Raw genomic sequence first — 21533 nt, 5'->3', positions numbered from 1 at the left:
GCGTCGAAACTGGTAGCAACAAAATAAAATAAAATCATAAGGATGGCTGTAGGAGTTTTTATTTTCTGTCACAAGAGATCAGAGTGGTGGAAAATTTTTGCTCTGAAATCTTTTACACAAAGATCCATACCATGCCTGTCAAAAGAAACTGTAGCGTGGTAGCCACCCACTTCTTTCCACACTTTTAGTAAGAATGCCTAGCCAGGTTCAGCTGCTGTAGTGTCACGTAAATAATGAAACTGGGTACTTGCTTAGTAGGAATAGCTGATATCGCCACTTTCCAAAGAGTAATGTACCCAAGTTTTAAAACTGCTGGCCACCATCTGCCTTTAGTGGAAATTATACCAGTAAAAGGAGTAAACCACCTTCATTCAAGACTACTCTTGTCTTGTATTTGGACAAGTACTGACATTCAGCAGTGTAAATATAAGCAAACTGCCACCACATTATATTGTTTTAATTTAATAACGAAACTGCTGGAGTCCATTACATTTGGCTTCAGAGTTCTTACCAATATCAAATCTGTCATTTACACATGCATTTAAAAATGTTACAGAGGTTATGACTTCTTTCAGTATAACGCAAATTCATTAATCTCAGTTACTGAGTGGAAAGTGACAAGAATTCACAGTAACATAGTATCACTCGCATTATTTTGCCATCAGATTTTTGCTTTGCTGTTTAAATAACATGTAGGATATAAATCAAGGTTCAGTTCAGAGAAAAACTAACAATTCATTGGTCTTTCACTCAACATGTGACAAATATTTTTTTTTACATTTAGCAACCAATACAACATCATTACTAGAAAGTATATTACATTGCCCACTCTGACTCAGACACTGCAATCCTCTGGACAGCTCAGCAATCCTTCGAAGCGACAACTGACATTTTGCAGGGGGAACTCCCTATATTGGGAGTCAGATTGTACTCTTATAAGTATTATAACTCACTGGTCTTTGTTCAAACTCAGTCAGTCTACTACTCTGGTCTAATCGAGTGTGGGGTGCTCATTCCCAGGCCATAGACACGCCAGACAGGATCAGAAGAGCAATGGGTCTGTATGAAACAACAACTAACACCACCTTTTTCCAAAGAAAAATAATGCTAAATATATTCAAAATCATATGATAATTCAGAGGAATACCATTATCAGTCAAAGCTTGCCTAACCATACTACTGTAACTAAACACATGTAGTGCAGAAATAGTATACTGGAGAGAAAAAGAAGAAATGCAAGCTTCCACAGCTTTCTCATACTATCCAGCAATTAATAATTGAACTGTAGTCTATAATGATAACCTCAATCACTCAGGAAACATGGAAGTATGCCCAGGAATGAAGGGCAACACTGAGAAAACATGCCTGTGAAATTACAAGTGGCAGGTTTTCAGGTAAGCCAATCAGGTCTATGTTTTACAGCCATCAGACCAAAACTGTTAAATTTACTACTGCTCTCACATCAGAACACCAAATCCACTCAGTTAAAATGTGGTAAACTGGAATTTGTGCTCCACAGCCACCAGACATGGATGGGATATCCTGACAGAGTAAAAAGCCATCCGTGACAAGGGCCACAACCTATAAGGAGATGGAAAACCGTCACTTTATCCTGCCTTTGTAAGTGGAAGGAGGAACACCACAACCTAATAACTACTACTTGTAATCCTATACAGTGAGCATGCATAATTAAACAGCACACACCTCCACAGATGGCCTAAAGAGGCTGCATCTCATCAGCACACATGGCACAGCAAATGCTGTGCCATGTCCAAAACAACCTTAGAGAAGCCAGTGCACCAGGCCCTTGGTCACTTTAAGGTTTAGATGACAAATATATACTTCACAGTTAGACTGTGCATTAATGTACTCCTTGGTTACATGTGTTTGTACTGATTACTACGTCATTCAGTGCCTTAGTATATTCTTTCATATGGAAGGGGAATAAAAGCTGGTTGGTGAGAAGTTTGATATTCTTTTTGTGCAATGTTACAATACTTTTGGCAATGAGTATGGTATTCTTCTCTGGGTGTTTCATTTCAAGTTTCACAATGGTCAATATGTCAGAGGAACAAATTCTTAAATCTCTTGTTGAACAGCAGCGAGCTTTAACCAACTAGCATCAGGCTCTCCCCATGGTAATACACAATTTGGCAGTAATGTTGACACGGCAGGGTTAACCGCCACTGACGCAACCCCCACCATCTTCCCCATATGATGATTCTGAAGAGATTGGAAAGTATATGAAAAACTCTTTCGCAACATTTCTAAGCTTTTGGTGTAATCAAACCCAATGTGCATAAAGCTTTCTTACTGTCAAAGATTGCTCCTCGTGTTTATCACCTTTTGTGTTTGCTAGCTCCTCTTCAGGAACCTGCCAGTCTCTCTTTGGATGAAGTGTGTCAGATGCTCTGTATGTATCACTGCAAATGCACTCATGTTATTGCTTCTTTTGTTGAGTTCTACCACTGTCAAAAGTGGCTGCAACAGCCATACAGAGCTCGGGCAGCAGAACTTCACAGGCTTAGTCATTACTGCCAGTTTGCTGCTGAAGCTCACCGGAACTCATATGCTGAGCCAATGGTTTGTGATGCTACATTACACTTGGTGCCTAATAGAGAAGATCAGATTAAAAATGGAAGTGGATACAGGTACGCTAGTGACTTTGTAAAATTCTCAGACTGGCATTGTCCCTTGTTGGTTGGTGAGTTACAACAAACACCACACACCCATATTGGGACAGTTTTCTACTTCCATAGTGTATAAACCAGTTGGTCAGTCTTTGACCTTTTCAGTGGTGGATGATGCCAACACTGAAAACTTATTTCGGTTAGCTGCCTTCAAAATTTTTGTATTATCCATTTCAGAGAAAGTGTATCTGTTACTGGATCAATTTCTGTAAAAACAACTAAACACACACTGCCTGGAGTTTTCCTCACTCTTTCCAGAAGTTTTAGGTGTGCTACTTATTTCATAACTCACATCCCAATGAAACCAATGGTACAACCCATTTTTTTTTTTTTTTGTGATCGTCCCATCCAATAGCTTTGCAGGAACAATTCAAATCAGAACTCAATCGACTTGCTTACTTGGGTGCTGTCATATCTGTCTCCTCTAGTGCGTGGTCTACTCCAGTGGGAATTATAAAACAAATCTAACTGCAACCTTTGGCTCTGTGGTGATTTTAAGAAGTCTGTAAATTCACAGTATATTATTGACACATATCCCTTACTCCATCAGGTTGAACTCATGGCACGGCTTTCTGGACACCAATATTTTTGCAAAATAGACTTTGCAGGAGTCTATTTGAAACTGCCTCTGGATGACAATTCTAAAATTATCCTCGTAGTGATTTTCCCCTTTGGGATAGACCAATACCAGTGCCTGCCATTCAGTGACACTAGCGCTCCCGCCATTTTCCTATGATTTTTTACGAAACTCACGGCCTCTGCTGGGGTGCATTGATTACCTGGATGATATTGTTGTCTCCAGATCCGTAACAGATGAATACCTGTGAAATCTTTGTGGGCTGTTGGCGGTGCTGCAGGCTGCCAGGTTGAAATCACAGTTTTTTTCAGCCGTCTATCATCTGTCTTGGTTTTGTAGTCTAGCATGCTGGCATGAAGGCTTGACACCAGCATGTCAATACCATTGCAGCTTTGCTGCATCCTAATAACCTCAAAAACTTGCATGCCTGTCTTGGTAAGATTCCATACTGCCATTAGTTTCCTCCCCATGTCGCTGCAGAGTTCAGCCCCCTCTTAGGTAAAAGTGTTCCTTTTCACTAGTCGCGTACCTGCAAGTGTGCTTTGATGCTGTTGATGTCAAAATTACACTTAGCCCCTTGCTTGGTTATCTTTCAACCATGCCAACATCTTGTTTTGCCACAGACAACTTCCAGTATAGCATGGGGCCATTCTTGTGCACAAATACATGGACAGTTCCAAACGCCCTATTGTGTACGCTTCCAAAACCCTGAATTAACTTGCAACTATTGTGTACACATTAAAACAATTCCATGTTTTCTTATAAAGTCCTAAATGTCATGAGATTAATGATCATAAACCTCTTGTTTCTCATTTCCATCCTTCAGCATATCTACCGGGCAAAGTAGCCCATAATCTGCAATGCTGGGTTCTGCTTTTCTAATGCTAAAACTACAAGATTCACTTCCAACCCACAGCACAACACACTAACGTTGACACTCTTTCTCAGTTGCCGATTGACCCCAATCCAGCATCTGATCAGAATTTTGCAGGTCCTTTCCTTAACTCCTTTTGGCTTGTAATAGTTGATGCTTTCTCATAATTTCCTTATATCATTTGTTGCCCATCCACATCCACAGCAGCTACAGCTCATGACCCTCGCAAAGATTTTTTTCTTGGAAGTATGCTTGTGACTGACAAGCCATAATTTGTGTCGCAGGATTTTGAATTTTTGCACAAAGGGTGACATCAGGCATGTTATGGTCCCCCTTTTCATCCTCAGTCCAAAGGTGTTGTGGCTGGCCCATACTTTCAAAACTCAGATGAAAAGATATATCGCACAATCTTCTCCTGAGGAAGCTCTCGATAGGTTCTTGAGTTCATATGGGTACACTCCGGTTACAATAGTAGCAAGGCAGAGCTGCTTCACTGCTGCAGGCCCCGCACGCTGCTTCATCGGCTCAGGCTGCCACCTGGCCTCCTGCTGGCATCCGTCTCTCAGCAGTTCCATTAAGTTTCTGCTACTTGGGACTTTAGGTTTGGCCTGTGTTCTAAGTGGATAGCAGCAGTTATTTACCATTGTCAAACCTGACACCTCCTGTGTGTGTATCTCCAATGGCTTGGAGTCACGACACTACTATCCGCTCAATCCACTCTGACCAACCACATGCCATAGCCCCATCACTGCCGTAGCCACCTCCAATGTCCACGCTGGGCCCCGCAGCATGGTCTGCACCCCCTCCAGCTTCAGTATCGGGTGCAACCACCACCTGGTGAAGTAGTTAGCCTCTACCTCCACAGCCCCTTAACCACCGCTGCTGCTGCCGCTGCCTTTGTCTTCTCTGCTGCCTCCATCGCTGACTGCCAGCCTGGATGTAGACATTGATGCAGTACCTCTACCATTGGTGCCTCCTACCAACCTCTTGCAGGGGAGTAAGCATCGCACCTGTCCACGCACAACTGCCCACGCCTGTGCCATTCCGCACCGTATAGTCCTGTGATAGCACAACACCTGCTCTGGCAGTCGTACTCTTCTGATGAAGACATAGGCATCATCATGGTGAACATTTTTCCACCAAGGGGGAAGGAGTGTTATAACCCTGTAGAGTGAGCACACATAATTAAACAGTGAGCACCTCCACAGCCAGCCTAAAGGGGCTGCCTCACATCAACACAGATGGTGCACCAAGTGCTGTGACATGTGCAAAATAGCCTTATATAAGCCGACGCACTGGGCCCTTGGTCATTTTAATGTTTTTTATGTGGTAAATTTGTACTTCACTGTTATATTGTGCCTTAGTTTAATCCTTGGTTATGTGTGTTTGTACTCATTACTACATCACTCAATTCCTTTGTATATTCCTTTATGTGGAAGCAAAGTAAAAGTTGGTTAGTAGGAATTCTTATACTGAGTTTGTGCAACATTACAATACTACTTGCACCATCTGCAGCCTCCCACTCACCTGTAACCCTCCTGTTCACATTGACAAGAGAACCTTATTCAAAAAGGAGACCACAAAAAAAGGGTTCAAATGGCTCTGAGCACTATGGGATTCAACTGCTGTGGTCATCAGTCCCCTAGAACTTAGAACTACTTAAACCTAACTAACCTAAGGACATCACACACATCCATGCCCGAGGCAGGATTCGAACCTGCGACCGTAGCAGTCGCACGGTTCCGGACGGCGCACCTAGAACCACGAGACCACCGCGGCCGGCCAAAGAGACCACAGACCACAGTGGAATATCACATTCAACTCTTATCAGCCCTTCACGAATCCTTGGCCGGAACATCAGCTTGCCCATTTCCTCTTATCTGCATGTGCTCTAGTATCGTCCCTTGCTGTTGTAACAGGATAAGGGAGTATTTCAATGTTCTGGACCATTCTATCTGTTGGGTACATTTGCTGAGGAGCCTAAAGAATGGCAAGACAGCGAGAGGCCAAGAAAGTCAAACAGTTTTAACCTGCCTGTGTTCACAGAGTTAAAATTGTTCCATTCAGTTAAAATATTATAGTACGACCAAAAAATCAAGTTTAGGGTACTCCCTTTCTTAAAAATTCACCAGATTCAAAACAATTTAGTCTCTTCCTAAAAATCCAAAAGGGAGTTTTACTACAACCTTGGAATAAAAGCTTAATATTCACGAAACCCATTATTGAATTTAAAGTCAGCTCTATCACTGAAAAATGACTCCATGGCCAGTTGAGCACTGGTGTGGAATGCAAATGCCATTGGCAGGTGTGCTAAACCCACAGTTACCACTACTATTCGTTGTCAGTCTCACTCTGATCCATATGCTGCAACAGCCAAGGGGCAACTGGCTATGCCAGCACACCGCAGATGTTACTCAATGAACTGAGCTAAGACTCAGATGCTGCAAATGCAGGGATCGATGCCAGCAGCTCCACTGTCTGGCGCGAATCTACAACACTGGTTGCATGTGCTAACTCAAAACTTGCACCACCAATCTCAGTGATATCTACACTTGGCTGTACATATACCAACACAAGCCTCCAGAACTCAATTTACACCATGCTGTCAACTGCTAATCATCGTGCATCCCTCAAGATTTGGACATTGTTAAGCTACTGACCTTGTATCGTCTCCAAGCAATTTCAAGTTATTTTATGTTCTGCCTTCATGTGTTGTACCAAATAAACAGATTAAAATACATGTGTTCTTTTGTGTTGTGTACCACAACAGTAGGCTATGAATTTTATATGCTTGTTACATAATGTGCAATTGCTGACAACTGAGAAACGGTAGCTCGCTGGCCTCCATGTAGCTTCTGGGAATGGGGCTGGTCCTAAATACTCATGCGGCTAGAGTAATTCATTCATACTGAATTACATCCAATACCTGCAGGCATGATGAGCTGGTTGATCTATACATCATGAATCCACACGCAAGCTTAAATTATACACTGATTTTATAAAAATTTAATAATACATGTTTGGCTTCCTTCCCACATCCAGCTAAGTGGGCTTCCCAACCATGGTGTTTCTGGCCATTTTGTAGATACTGCAGTGCCGCGGGCACTATGGGACTTCCCCTTTTGGACTGTAGTGTTTCCATCCCTTTTATAGGTGCTGCAGTGCCACAGGTATTGTGGGACTTCTGATTATCAGTTCTACATAATACGCTTTTCGACCAGGACCTCTCCCATGGCTGTTTTATGCCTGTCATCTGCCAGCAGCAGATGTGTTATCACGTCAGTCAGGCAGTGCCCTCACTGACAGCCTTCATGCTGATATAGTTTCACATGGAAATTTTCTCAAGAATGGTCATCGCTACCAAGTGCACAGAAAACGTGATGAGTCTACAAACTGGTCGTTCATGAATTCTGAGCGGAGTAAGTGCTGAAGCTGTTTAAAATTGCAAATGATAGAATCACTGCTGATCAGCAACATTCTTGCCGACCTGACATAGTAGATGTGCAGATTACGAAATGAATGTGTAACTACAGGAAAAGAGTTTTTGAAGAAAAGACAATACCTGTTTTCCAGATTTTGAATTCCAAGATTTTGAAAGACAAAGGTTTAGATTTTGTCACAAGTATGACACATTATGATAATTCCATGAAAAGCAAGGAGGACAGTTATTGGGAGGAATCAGAACCCTGGTAGAAGATCGGAGACTCAACTCAGCAAAGACATTTTGAAATTAACTGAAGGTAATTGTTTTTTGAAAATTGACAACGAGTCTGCTTCTGACAAAAGAATTCTGGTGTTCAGCTGTGAAAATGAGACTGTTCTTCTGTACGGGGTAATGACAGTTCAAACAATTATACACCATACACTTTGACACTGGAAGCACAGAAGAATAGACAAAGGTTATTTCCTGATTTATTTGCATTGCCCTCAGACTACAGTCAAAACACACATGAAAAACTTTTTCTGGATTGAAAAACAAGCTGTTTGGATGTCACTGAAAACTGCAGAGATAGACTTTGAAATTGCTATAATTAAAGCTATGAAAACAGTGTTCCCCTAAACATCCCTTTCTATTTGCAATTTTTCACTTCAACCAATGTTTGTGGAAGAAAATACAAGAACTGGGATTAACTGAGGGACTAAAAAGAAGCCTGGCTGTTTTGTCACATATGTGTTGCACTGTGACATCTTCCAAGAAACAGTGTTGATGAAGTGTAGGTGTTAATAATGGAGCAAGTGCCCAGAGGAGAAAAGGTCAGGAAATTGACCACATAGTCTGCCAATCAATAGATGGAAAATTACAGAATACCAATTGAAATGGGGAATGTTTTTCACCAGTGGCACAGAACCACGAATGCTATTGGCTTAGGAAAGTAAACTCCTCAATACATCAAAAAACATTGGAATGTATACTTACTGATTAACAAGCTACAAGAGGAAGCAGTAAAAGCTATATTTGAAATTAAAAGAGATCTCATTTCTCCTCCTCTTCAAAACAGAGGAAAAAGATACACAAGATCCCAAATAAAGGGTTAAAATACGTCGTAGGTTTTAAGGTGTTTAAAATCTCTGGCTTTCTTATAAAAAGTTAAGTGAGAAATTAAAATTCATAAAATAAGCCAAGAAGTTTAAGCATTTGCTGCTGTAACACTGCAGAAGAAGAAGAAAAAACATAAAAACTTAATAATTATAAAATGGGAAGGGATGTTCGTATTACAAAATGACTGGCAGAGCCTGCCCCACTGTTGCAGTTTTCTTTTGACAGTCTGAAAACTCACAGCTAAAATACACTCATGTTGATAAAAAATGGAACACATTGAAAGACTAGAGAAAGGACGTTCATATTCACAGGACACATACATTAGTGTGTTCTTTAGAAATGATTAGCATTTGAACCATGTCGGCCTACAGGTTCAATGTCATCATCGATATCATGGCCACGTTGTTGCTATAAACTGAAGGTAATGGATAAGTGTGACTTGAGCAAACATCACGATGCCTCAGAGACATACAGTGTACGTTCCGAAAGTAATGCAATTGAATTTCCCGCGCCGCTCCTAGTAGTCGGAATGGGAGCGGGCCACATGGAGTAGGTGGGGGGGACGCTAAGCTTTGCCGCGAAACCGGTTTCAGTGCTCTCCGAGCTGTGGAAGCGGCAGGACGTCTGTTATTGTAAACCTCTGCGCGCCGACCGTGTCACGGAAAAGACGAAAAGACCAACCGAGCGGAAATTTCAAGTGAACTTTTGCAATGTGCTGAAATTGAACCTGATTATTTGGACAACGTCATCACTGGTGATGAAACCTGGGTTTTTGAATACGACCCAGAAACAAAACGCCAATGCTCTGAGTGGCACACTGATCAGTCCCCCAAGCCCAAAAAGGCAAGAATGAGCAAATCAAAAGTGAAAACAATGCTCATTGTCTTTTTCGACAGCATAGGAGTGGTCCATAAGGAGTTTGTTCCTCAAGAACAGACAGTTAACGCTGCCTACTACGTGGATGTGATGGAAAGACTCCACAAAAGGGTCGTCAGGACAAGAAAGGACATCTCCGCTACCTGGCAACTCCATCACGACAACGCGCCTTGCCACAACGCGCTACGAGTCCGCAAGTTCCTGGCCAAACACCAGGTGCCAACGCTGCCCCACCCCCCCCTATAGTCCTGACCTCGCCCCAGCTGACTTCTTTTTGTTTCCTAGGATTAAGTCAGCCCTGAAAGGAACCCGTTTTTCGTCCATAGACGAGATCCAATCCGCCGTGACGAAGACCTTGCGAGAGGTCCCAGAAGACGCCTTCCAGGGCGCGTACCAGTCATGGCAGAGTCGCTGGAAAAAATGTGTAGAGGCCCAAGGACAGAACTTTGAAGAATTTTAAGTGTTTGTGCAAATCTGTTCAATAAATTACTTTTAAAAAAATAATTGCATTACTTTCGGAACGCACCCTGTATGTATGAGCCATACCATTAAACCAGTGAGTGTGAAAGATGGGGTATTATTGGCATGAGAGAATGTGATACAACCATCTGGGAAATTGGTGGTCGTATGGGACGAAGTGTTTCAGCAGTGCAAGTGGCATGTGAAGAACAGTTCACAGAAGGCCACACACACTGTGAGATGGGTCAGGCTGTACCATCCAGATCCCCCCCCGCCCCCCTCCGAGAAGATCGACACTTCGACACTTCATCCGAGGACAGATCTGCGTAGCTCTTGCACATCAGTGGAACAATGTAACACATCGCACACTATCAAGGGTGAGAGCCCATCACCGTTTATTACAGCATGGGTTATGTGCGCATTGTCCACTTCCCCACCTACCTTTGACAAATGTGCAGAAACATGCTAGATGCCAATGGTGTATGGAAAGACATCTCTGGGAACAAGAATGGCATCAGATAGTGCTTTTGGAAGAATCCGAGTTCTGTTCATTTGAAAATGATGGCAATATTTTGGTTTGCTGTAGACACGGGGAGCGCCATCACAGTGACTGCATTTACACAGGGCATACAATGCCAACTGGAGACCTTATGGTGTGGGGTTCTATTGGGTACAAACCACAAGTCACAAATGGGTGCATGCCCAGGGCACTGTGACCAGTATGACCTACACATTCTGTAACTGGAGCCACACCCTTTCTACACAACACATCAGATTTTTTTTTTTTTTTTTTTTTTTTTTTTTTTTTTTTTTTTTTTTTTTTTTTTCCAGCAAGGCAATGCACGTCCACACGTTGCTGCATGAACACGTGCCTTCTTGGTGTCACACGATGTCAGCCTTTTACCCTGGCTCTTCAGATCACAAATAAGAAATAAGTGGGATGTGGTGAAATGAGTGGTGCTGCACTGAGACTCAATGCCAACCACCACAGATGAATTTCGGAACAGGTAAATGCAGCATGGATGGCTATACCACAAGACATCACCTGTGCCTTACATGCATTGATGCCATCATGCTTAGGACAAGTTATCAGGGCCCAACGCAGACACTGTGATTACTAAGCAACAGGACACTTGCTAAAATGAGGTGACTGCAATACTAATCATTTTTGTAGAACATACCAATGTATGTATCCTCTGAATATGACCATCCTATCTCAAGATGTTCTATTTTTTTCTGAACATTAGTGTATCTGTGGTCTGAAACACCATGTTGACATCATGGGTTGCAAAACCCAAGGCCAAAAATCACACTACACCCCATGCCCTAAGCACAACACATTTTTAAATATAAAGTGCACTGAGATACAGAGTACACAGTTTCCCGCAGTGTGGTAGCTTATCAAATATGAGGCCCAGATATTCAGCAAATATTTAAAGTATAAAATGAAGTCCTTCATTCTAAGTTATGAATGAACACTTAAAACAGCACACTCATATTTTTTCTGTAAATAGTTAAAACAAAATTTGGTGTCCATTCCACCAGCCTCCTGTTATCCACAGTTGACATGTACTTGCTACAGGGCTGCAAAATAAACCAAAATGCATAAGGTTATCTTGCGTAAAATGAACATATAGAATATCTCCATCGCATTACCTTAAATAAAGTGTACGTGAGAGGAGGGTCCATGAGAAACGGACCAGAAGAGGTCGCTGGAAAGTTCACATGTCAAGCTGTCTGGAGTACTTAAGCTTCAAGTTATATCATAAGACTTCCATGTCCACAGCATTAAATAAAATGTATTTTTTCATGTGACATCTACTCACCTTCCAATAGATCATTATCTACATATTTTCCTATCTCATCAAATTCAACTATGAACATTCTTGACTTGTCTGCTTAATTTTGTCTGGTAGAACATTGTCCTAATCACAATTTCATTTTCTTTGTGGCCACAATTAAATCTTCCATTCTAGCATTCTAGTCTGCTTTTTAATCCCTTTGTTTACTTTCTCTCACTCATAGTGATTATCAACACCCGTTCATATTACTCACAGAGTAACCATCAGTTTTTGAACTGTTTTCACTATAAAGATTCAAGTCCACATAGCCAAAACACATTGAATATAAAATTTTCATTTCTGACACATCAGAAGCTTAATTTTTAAAACTTTTGCCAAAATCACTTCACTTCAAGCATATGTACATTACTTTAGTAACTAATTTTCAATCTTAGCTTCAAACTTGGTGCAGTAAATTCTTTTGTCATTATTGAAGTTTATCTGCACTAAAAGCAAAGTGATACAAAGTGATGTGATGTCATTAAGTTAAATAGCTTTATACTTAACTGGCACACCAACTGGCTGTAACACTTGCCAATTGGGAATAATGTTGGGCTCAATGTTTCTCACTGGCGCAAACAACAGAGAATACAAGGGGTGACAAACTGTAGTTCTCTGTGTCATCACTTTCACTGTTCCCTACCACAATGTCCCTCTTCCCCCACCCCCACCCCCCCCCCAATCTCCTTTCACCTTCCTGAGCTCAGTATTTCCTTCATTGCAGAAGGCTGTCTACTCAGTTTTATACACAAATGAGAAAAAACGAAGAACATAATGAAAAATGGTAACTATTGCCACAGTTCTATGTACAGTTATTAAAACTTTAAATTGGCAGCAAAAATAGCATAATTAATGAATTACCGTCTCCTTTGAATGTTGTGGCCCTTCTGTGTTTAGGAAATTAATATAAGAACACAAAGTGATAGTAAATGATTATTTTGGGATAAAGACAACAAGCATTACTGCCAAGATTTAAGTCAATGAATGGAGACTGCTAGTGTGCTTCACTATGTACTACTAAGGATTCTTCCTCAAGCAAAGGATTACACGGCAATATGCCTGTCAACCTGTGAAGGAGTCTTTCTTGAAAATATATTGCTATTTTTTTCTCAAATATTTGTCTTTGAGCACTACTCTGGCTTTAGTTTTCTACAACGATACAAAACAAAATAAAATCACAGATTTCTACCTCAATACAAAAACAATTAACTCTAAATAATTTAGAAATTACGGTTTGAAATCTGGAAGTGTGTTACATTAACTAAGATATTAAACAAATGTATTCCAATACACGTTTCACTAATTCTGGAAAACCTACCTAGATCGCTCCCCCTCTCAAGGCACCACTCTACAAGTAGAAGTATCTCCTGAGGATTGTTTGGTGGCTTGGTGCCTATAAACAAATCCTTAATAACAGTTGCATTCAGCAATGAACCAAAGCACACACCTGGTTTTTTTGCCAAACATCTTAAAATTCTCCACCCTACAGTGATATTTCGGGAATTCTCACTGTTGCGTACAAGGCTGAAAAAAAAGGAAGTGGTCATAAATCATGCTGTATACAAACAATTAACTCAACTGATTGAATTATCAATTATTTTGTAACATAATGAAACATAATAGCTGGAATACAAACAGTGGAATTACTTTAAAAAATCACCATACAGTGTAGACACAGAGTAGCTCACATATACAAAAAAAAAGGTTTAATGTTATAGTACGTTTTTTCCCCACCCTCAGAATAGGAACACCCTTCTGGGTCCCTCTCAACCTTGGATCTGTCCTCCTTTTACCATCACCAACCTATCCTTCACACCTTTCTAAGGACAGAAAAGTTGATTCTGAAAGTCAGAAAATGTTTCACTTCATGTGTGTCCATTAGCATACTAAACCTTTTGTCTCCTGGAAGTAAGTAATAGGCAGCCATTCTGTCTCATAATTTGTTTGTTCTCTTGACTGAACCTTCCTGTTATACAATTAAGTTCTATTTGAGTAAAAATTAGTGTTCACTTTTCTCGAGTATGTCAAATTTTCCATCACCCGTTGGCAATAATGTTTAGGAGGATGTAGCTGCAGCCAGTATTTCTTACTGGTCACAAGAAACACTTGAACGCCGACTTCTTAACAGTAAAGACCTGTTGGGTGGGTTATACCAGTAAACTTCTGATGCAGATGTCATACATATATGAAGTATGATCAGGAAAAGCATTTTTTCATGTCAAACTAATAAACAATTACACAGAAATTATACTACAAATGAAAGATATTAAAGCAGAATTCAGGAGTAATGTAAACAACAAATTTAAAGTCAATCGTTCACTTGCAACAGAATTGTTCACAAAACTTAGGAAGGACCATCAATCGCAGAACATGCAAAGAGCACACAGTATATCATTTATCATAGTTTATAACAGCTCCCTTCCACTAAAACAAAGAAATTTCTTCAGTAGCAACCAGCCAATGCTGAAAATGAAACTTATCAGAACACCATGTCCGAGTAGTGGATGTTATATTAAGAGATTATGGCAAAATCAAGTACTGTTTGTGGCATATATATTCCACGTTGGAGTATCCACAATATTATGAAAAGAATAGACTGCTACTCAATGTAAAGATAACACACTGAGCTGTATCAGGAGCAATGAAAAGGTTGTTACACATTGAGTTTTCGGACACACACATACGACCACTATCTCTGGACACTGAAGCTAGAATGCAATTATCACATTGAATGAAAGCAGTAATTTGGAATGGGGTGGGGAAGAGAGAGAATCAAGCCAGAGTACAGGTGTGGGAAGAGAAGAGCACTGTCTGCCAGAGCATGGGGTTAGATGGCAGTTAGACAAGGCTGCCAGGCACAGCATCAGGAGACTTTGAAGGAGGGAGGGGGAGGAGCGGTAACAGAGAGGGGGTAGGAGAAAAGAATGGTTTAAGATCAATGGGTGCAGCTGATAGAATAGATGGGATGAAGTGAAGTTTTTGGAAAACATTTAGTTTTACTTGGATGGCACTGCCCAGAAGTTATTCAATATCAACAAAGACAAGCTTAATAGCTAAGACCAATTCCAGGCCAAACTCAAGAAACCATTTGATGACAATCACCAGCAAGTCTACTTAGCAGAAGAACTATTGTGAAATAGGCTCCAGTATCATGGAGAAATAACACAGTCTTACATACACAATAAATTTAGCCATAAGTCACATTTTGAATCAGAATACGACAGAAGCCAACAAAATCTCACTGGATAAAATGGTCACAGAAGAAATTTACCAATCTCTTCTGGTAAAGGATTTCACAGCAACAGAGAAATTCACAAGTGGTGCCAGCACATCAAGGAAAGCAACAGAGAAAGTCAATGAAAGATGTATGACCTATCCCAGAAGATGGTCCTTACTGCAATTGTCGAATGCCACCATGACTTCGTCCCTCTCATATAGGTAGTAAGAGAAGAGGTAAAGCAGTTCGTAACAGCCAGAAATGCCAGACTGGGTAGCAAGAGAGATCAGCCATAAATGTCAATAGGTAATAGAGAATGTTGAAGAAGAGGTGTATCAATCTTTAGCACCACTCTCTGCCTCCTGTTAAACACTCCGGGAAGAATGAAAATGGCCAACTCTGACTTTTGCAGCAGCCATCAAGCAACAACTCAGCCCCAAAAAAATGAGGCTACAAACAACTCCTCCACCAAAGGTAAAGCCCCACAGAAGAACACACATTTCGAGGACAGAGGACAACACAATAGCATATATGTGATAATGATGATGATTATGATGATGTCTGGACACATTTTGCACCACTGCACAGAAAGAAGATGAGTTTTTGATGGCTACTACACTGTCAGATGTCAACCATCACAGCTATTCTACTTGTACCTGTCAAATGTAGATGATTATAATCAACCCACTGACAAAGCCGATCGCTGTGCATTGGATGAGATCGTTCATCAAAAAGTTGTAGCCATTCCTCATTGCCCTACAGAAGCACCAGCTATTGCCAGGTTGCCAAACTCAAGGAAACTAAGAAAGGCAGCCATCTAGGGAGGTGAGTGCACAACAGTCACCAAAAAGTCTCAAAATCACACTTACATTGTCATTAACAGCCAATGTGCCTGGATGCTAGTTGACTAAAGGGCTTCTTTTTCTGTGATGTATAATGCTTATTGTTGCCAACTAAAAATGACTTTGTTCCATTATAAGAAAGCGACTGTTCTGAAAGTCGCAAATAGGAAATGCATTCAGCAAACAGGAGCATCTATTGCAAGAACAGCTATTAATGATGGAACACAGCTCTTCAAATTTGTCATTTGAACAGACTGTCACACTGTTATTCTCTGATGAGACCTCTTGCAGACATCACAAGCAGTCACAGACTGTGAAAAATCAGAGCTCCAGAATGACAAAACTGTTTGAAAAAGCACACACAACAAAGACTGCTGTGGGCGGCTGTTTGCCTTTGAGGGTGCTGTTATTTTGTCATTAACAAGAGAAGTTCCAGCTGTCAGTCTAGATGCTCAGTTAAATTGTGAAGCAAAAAGGTACTAACTGTCAGTGGTGGTCATAAGTGTAATGGGTAGTCAAGGAGAACTGTGAATCACTGATTGTCACGAACAGCTACAGTTCATACCTAAAGGTATGTGTATGGGGACGGCCAATCCAGTCCACAATGGGCAGCTTAGTGCCATCGACTAAGAATCTTACTCTGCTACCCGACAGACAGCATAGGGGAGGAAGCCACTATTGAAATGGCAGCAACATATGGCTAGACCCAGGAAAAATGTCTGCTTGTGTTTGGCATTCTTCCCCAATTTAAGAATGTTTTCATATCCAGAATAGAGAACAAAATCATGGGTAAAAATGGCTATTATTGCTTTGCATTGAGGACAACCTACACTGACTGAATGGAACAAAGTATTTCTCAACTATGGACATGGATGCAGGTTATTGCCAAATGGAGGGTGACAATGCTGTCCTGGAAAAGATCGCCTTCATAACTCCTAACAGACTCTTATGAATTCGAAGTTATGGCATTTAGACTATGTAATGCTCCAGCCATCTTCAAAAATTTGATGTATAGCCTGCTTCAACACTTTAAATGGATGAAATGTCTTCACTATATGGTGGAAGACATTGTCTTTTTATGTCTGACTAACAACCATGAAGTACATCAGAATGCAGTCCTCTGTCAATCTGGAAATGTGACTTTTTGCAGCCCAATAAATAACAATCTTGGGGCACCTACAGAAAAGTGATGTGAACCTGTGCCAATCCAAGGAAAATAAGAGCACTCACTGATTTTTTGAATGTCTGGCACATTTGTGATGTGAGAAATTCTCAGAATGTGCTCGCATCACTAGCAATTCATAAAGGACTTCCGTATTGAGGCACCTCCTCGGCAAGAACAACTTTGGGGAGACGCCTGACGTCACTGCCAGGAATTCCATGTTCCACTACATTGCAAAGTCTGAAAGGAAGACTCTGCCATGTCAGAGAGGAATGTGGGTCGTGAGATGCAACAACAGTTTTACTTTACAAGCAGAATTTAGGATATGCCATAGTGTATGAAGTCACAGAGTATTTGGTGGCTGTTATATTAGAGGGCATGAGGTATGAATATAAGCTGTTTCCGAGCACCAGCACATTGAAGGTCTTATTAAAATGTGTCATATTTGGTAGGATTTGTTACAATAAAATGACAGGAAACTACATATTGCTACATCCACGCTTCTCGTAACTGATGCTGCTCGTGTTGTAACTTGCTTGCTATAAAAGTATACTGTTTCAATACTATGGCACAATGATGATTAACCAAAAGTGTGTCTTTTTGGTGCAATTTGTCACAATTAAATACCAAATAACAACATTTGCCATTACAGCCTTTAGATATCATAAACCATATAACTTAGGTGCTGGTGTAATGTTGAAGTTGTCGTGTAGTTGACACTGTCATAAGCTATAATTCATTTGTTTTCAGTTTTTGTTTTCTAAAAGATTCTAGGGTTTACTTCATAGTTTAATGGAAGTATTATCTGCAATAGTCAATGTTATTTATTATAAGTAATGTATTTACTGCAATTCTTGTTGCATAGGCCAAGTCAGCGGTGCTGGCTTTGGTCACACACCTTGAAGCTGTTCCCAATGGGCACTGCTGATGGAGGCTAAACGTGGGGATGTGAGGTAGAGCCAACACATCCCTTGTGTCCGTCAATCAATCCACTACTGTAGCTGCCGTGAGTGCTGCCTTCACTGAGAATAACCCCTCACCCATGACAAATTCAAAATTGTTTCATGGTGGGGAAGGCAGGAAATATTTTACGATAGGGGAAGGGGAGGGGGGCTGATCGAAAGGCCTCCCCAGTTCATCTGATGAACAGGTTTCAGGCGCTATCTGTGGCTGACAAAGACCCTGAGCCAGCTGCCCTCACTCATCCTGAGGAAGCCTCTTGGCCCACAAGACTTGGGCATCCACAGGATTGTAGAAGATGCAATGGGTCTACTAAAGAGACTGCCTAAAACTACGTCTGTCTGTTCTATTACAGAGTGTTACTGTGCTGTATGGAATCCTTACCAGACAGGATCGATGGAGGACATCAAAAAGTTTAAAGGACAACTTGTTTCATATTATATTAAACTGGGGACAGAGTGTCATGGATATGATAAGTGAGTTGGGATGGCAATCATTAATACAAAGCCATTTTTTGGTGTGGTGATATCTTTTCAAGAAATTTCAACAAATAACTTCCTCTTCTGAATGTAAAAATATTTTATTGTCGCCAACCTACATGGAAAGAAATAATCATCAAAATAAAATAAAATAAATCACAGCTTGCATGAAAGATTTAAGTGTTTAGTTTTCCTGTGTGCTATCAGAGTGTGCAATGGTAGAGAAATAGTCTTAAGATGGTTCAAAGGATCCTCTGCTATGCACTTAAATGCAAATTGCAGTGTAGTAACGTAGATGTAGATTAATGGTAAAATCGAGGCACTGAAAGCAATGTTGACATTAGAGCTGAGAAATAATTTAAGGAGACATAAAAGTATATGGGTCAGGCCAATAAGTAGGTCAGAGTAGTCATGAAAAGTGTAAACAGGCATTGTTGAACAAGACAAAAGTGACACACATAAACCAGATAAACTGTCAGATGTTCTTATAAGACAGTGCTTCTTGAGTTATCCTTCCATCGAGTCGTACTATCATAGATAGAAGTCTTCAAGAAGATATTTTCATTCAGGGCTGAAAATTACACTAGTGTATGGCGATTGTAACACCAATTTGAAGAAAACAACAGCATGCAAGCATCTCTAAAAAAATATACAGCTATCTATTCCGTGACTAATTATTCGGTTTCTTTCAACCAAAGAAAGATCAGTGTCACAAATTTGCTGCATTTAATTAACTGACCAAGAATGAGATGCTGTTAAAACAAGATCATCATGATAAACATTTACAGAGCAGTGATCTGGCTCAAGTAAAGAACAGTGAAGGCAGCATGCTAGCACACAAGTGATCCAAGTATTGTAGCTGTAAATTCTGATCTACATGCCATGTTGAACATTCCAAAGGGACCTTGTAGCTAAACATTCTACCACAGAAAACTGACAGCATATAATCTGACCATATTTAATCTGAGAAATCAAGACAGCACTTGTTACTTATGGAATGAGATAGATTCAAAAGGGGTCAACTGAATTTGCCGCATGCATCTGTCTATGTTCGCATCATAGCACTACCACTACAAGTGAGGATGTCGGATGTGAAGGTCAACAGAAGACCTCTGTACAACATGAACCATCCAAATTTACAGTCAACAGATCATGCATTTTTTGAAGCAGGTCACACAGAAATGGAGTGTGAATATTCATTCCAGGATGAAGAAGAAAAGTATGTGTCACTGTACCACCATGAAGGATTGGCCCAAATCATTTAAAGTTGCAGGAGGAATTCTTGTCCTTTCATCATCCAAGCTATGTTGTACAATGATTTCCTAAATTTTCAAAGTGACCAGAAAGACATCCCCAAAATTCCATTGCACAGTATTTGTATCCTCCACTATGAAACAAACAAACGTCTTTAAGTGTTCTACAAGAGAGAATTTAAAGAAGCCTTTGATAAAGTATCCCTAAAAAGAAGCTATAACTTTCAGTAAATGTGTGTTAACAAGGAATTACTGAAAAAACGTCCAATAGCAGAATCAAGTGCAAAGACTGATTCCATTTACTTTTGTTATCCATCGATACACGATCAATGCCCAAAGGTTCTGGATAACTTTTTTGGCACATGTGTTTGGGTGGCAGAGAGTGGCTGTAATGTGGTTAATGCCCAAACCAAAACAAAAATTGCTGAACAAATGGGCACAAAAGGAAGTTACGTTCTCACTAATGATAGCCTTACTAGGATCAATCACAGCCTATATTTTTTGTGAACCCTTCACCACAGCTTGTACAGTGGCTCCCCTAGAGGAAAACAACCAAGTGAATCTGGAAAACATGTCAACACACACCAAAATATACTTTAGACAAATGTGAGTTCTAGGCAACATTCCTACAAAGCCCACATATAATTTTTCAAAGGGCTGCCGGGGTGGATGCCAGGAAACTGACCTTAGTCTTTTCCACTGGCTTACTCACAGCACACACATTATGATTCTGTACACTATCCTTGATATCCTTACCCATACTCTTCCAAACAACCACTGATTTTTTCCCAGGTTCTTAAATAACTGACATGTCTTCCCATTGGGTATTCACAAAAATATTTAAATCTATACGAAATTAGCTCCGTTTATGTTACCAGTTTAGGCTTTCCATCAACTTTCACTGTCCCACATTCGTTCCCTAAGTGAGTATGGAGTCATCAACTCGCCTCTATTTAGTTGATCCTTAATGGCCTTACTGACTATTCTTTGGTCTTGATACTGCCTAATACCTTCATAAAATGATGGAAAGTGCATTAAAGTTAAATTAATTTGTTCAGGATGAGAATGCTTGCTTGGTAACATATCCTGTTCCACAATATTTTCCGCGGAGAATGCTTGCTTGGTAACATATCCTGTTCCACAATATTTTCCGCGTTACCCAGTCTACTAACACCACTGGCAACACAATTTTCAGTGTCCTTAATGAGCACAACCTCAAGCCTAAATGCCAATATTCAGGTAACACATGGCGCTATTCACCTGGTCTTATGAGCCCTGCCCAGGACACAACTCAATGCCTAGTTATCAGTCTCGAACTGAAAGATGGTAGTATGTTCACCAGAGTGAAAAGATGATGCATCAAGGTGATTTTGATGGTGTAATAACAATCCATTCTAACAGCTTCTCAATGTGCCTTTTAAAGGCCTTTACTCTAGGTGGTGATAATCAATATGGTGTCTTCCTAATTTGAGTCTGACCTATGAGCTCTATTTTATATTTAGAAGTTAAGTGAATTCCAATTCTATGGTCAAGACACCATTAAAACTTGTTCATAGGTCACGAACTTGGAGTCTCTGCTTATCACTCAAATGCTCCAAACCCTTCATTGACATCTCATTTATTGGTGTTGCCACCCCATCCACCTCTGGAGTATTTCCTTGTATTAGCTCCTTTTGGCCATCATCATGCTCAAAACAACAAAAACCAGAAATTCTGGGCAAACCTGAAATAATAAGCACTGCCGGTACAGTCAACAACTCTCC

General features: G+C 40.6%; 1 protein-coding gene across 3 annotated transcripts in view; it reads right to left on the bottom strand.

Moving 5' to 3' along the window:
• LOC126266727 (ubiquitin carboxyl-terminal hydrolase 35) overlaps nt 1-21533 on the bottom strand; it is a 116113-nt gene that overhangs the window by 73519 nt on the left and 21061 nt on the right. For all 3 annotated transcript variants that reach the window (XM_049971203.1, XM_049971204.1, XM_049971205.1), the window contains one exon: nt 13176-13381. In XM_049971203.1, coding sequence (XP_049827160.1) covers nt 13176-13381 — 206 coding nt within the window. The remainder of the gene's footprint in view (nt 1-13175; nt 13382-21533) is intronic.

Source organism: Schistocerca gregaria, chromosome 4, assembly GCF_023897955.1.
Source record: "Schistocerca gregaria isolate iqSchGreg1 chromosome 4, iqSchGreg1.2, whole genome shotgun sequence".
NCBI classification, from domain to species: Eukaryota; Metazoa; Arthropoda; class Insecta; order Orthoptera; family Acrididae; genus Schistocerca; species Schistocerca gregaria.
The sequence above is the reverse complement of the archived record's forward strand: the minus strand, read 5'-3'. Positions and strand labels throughout refer to the sequence as shown.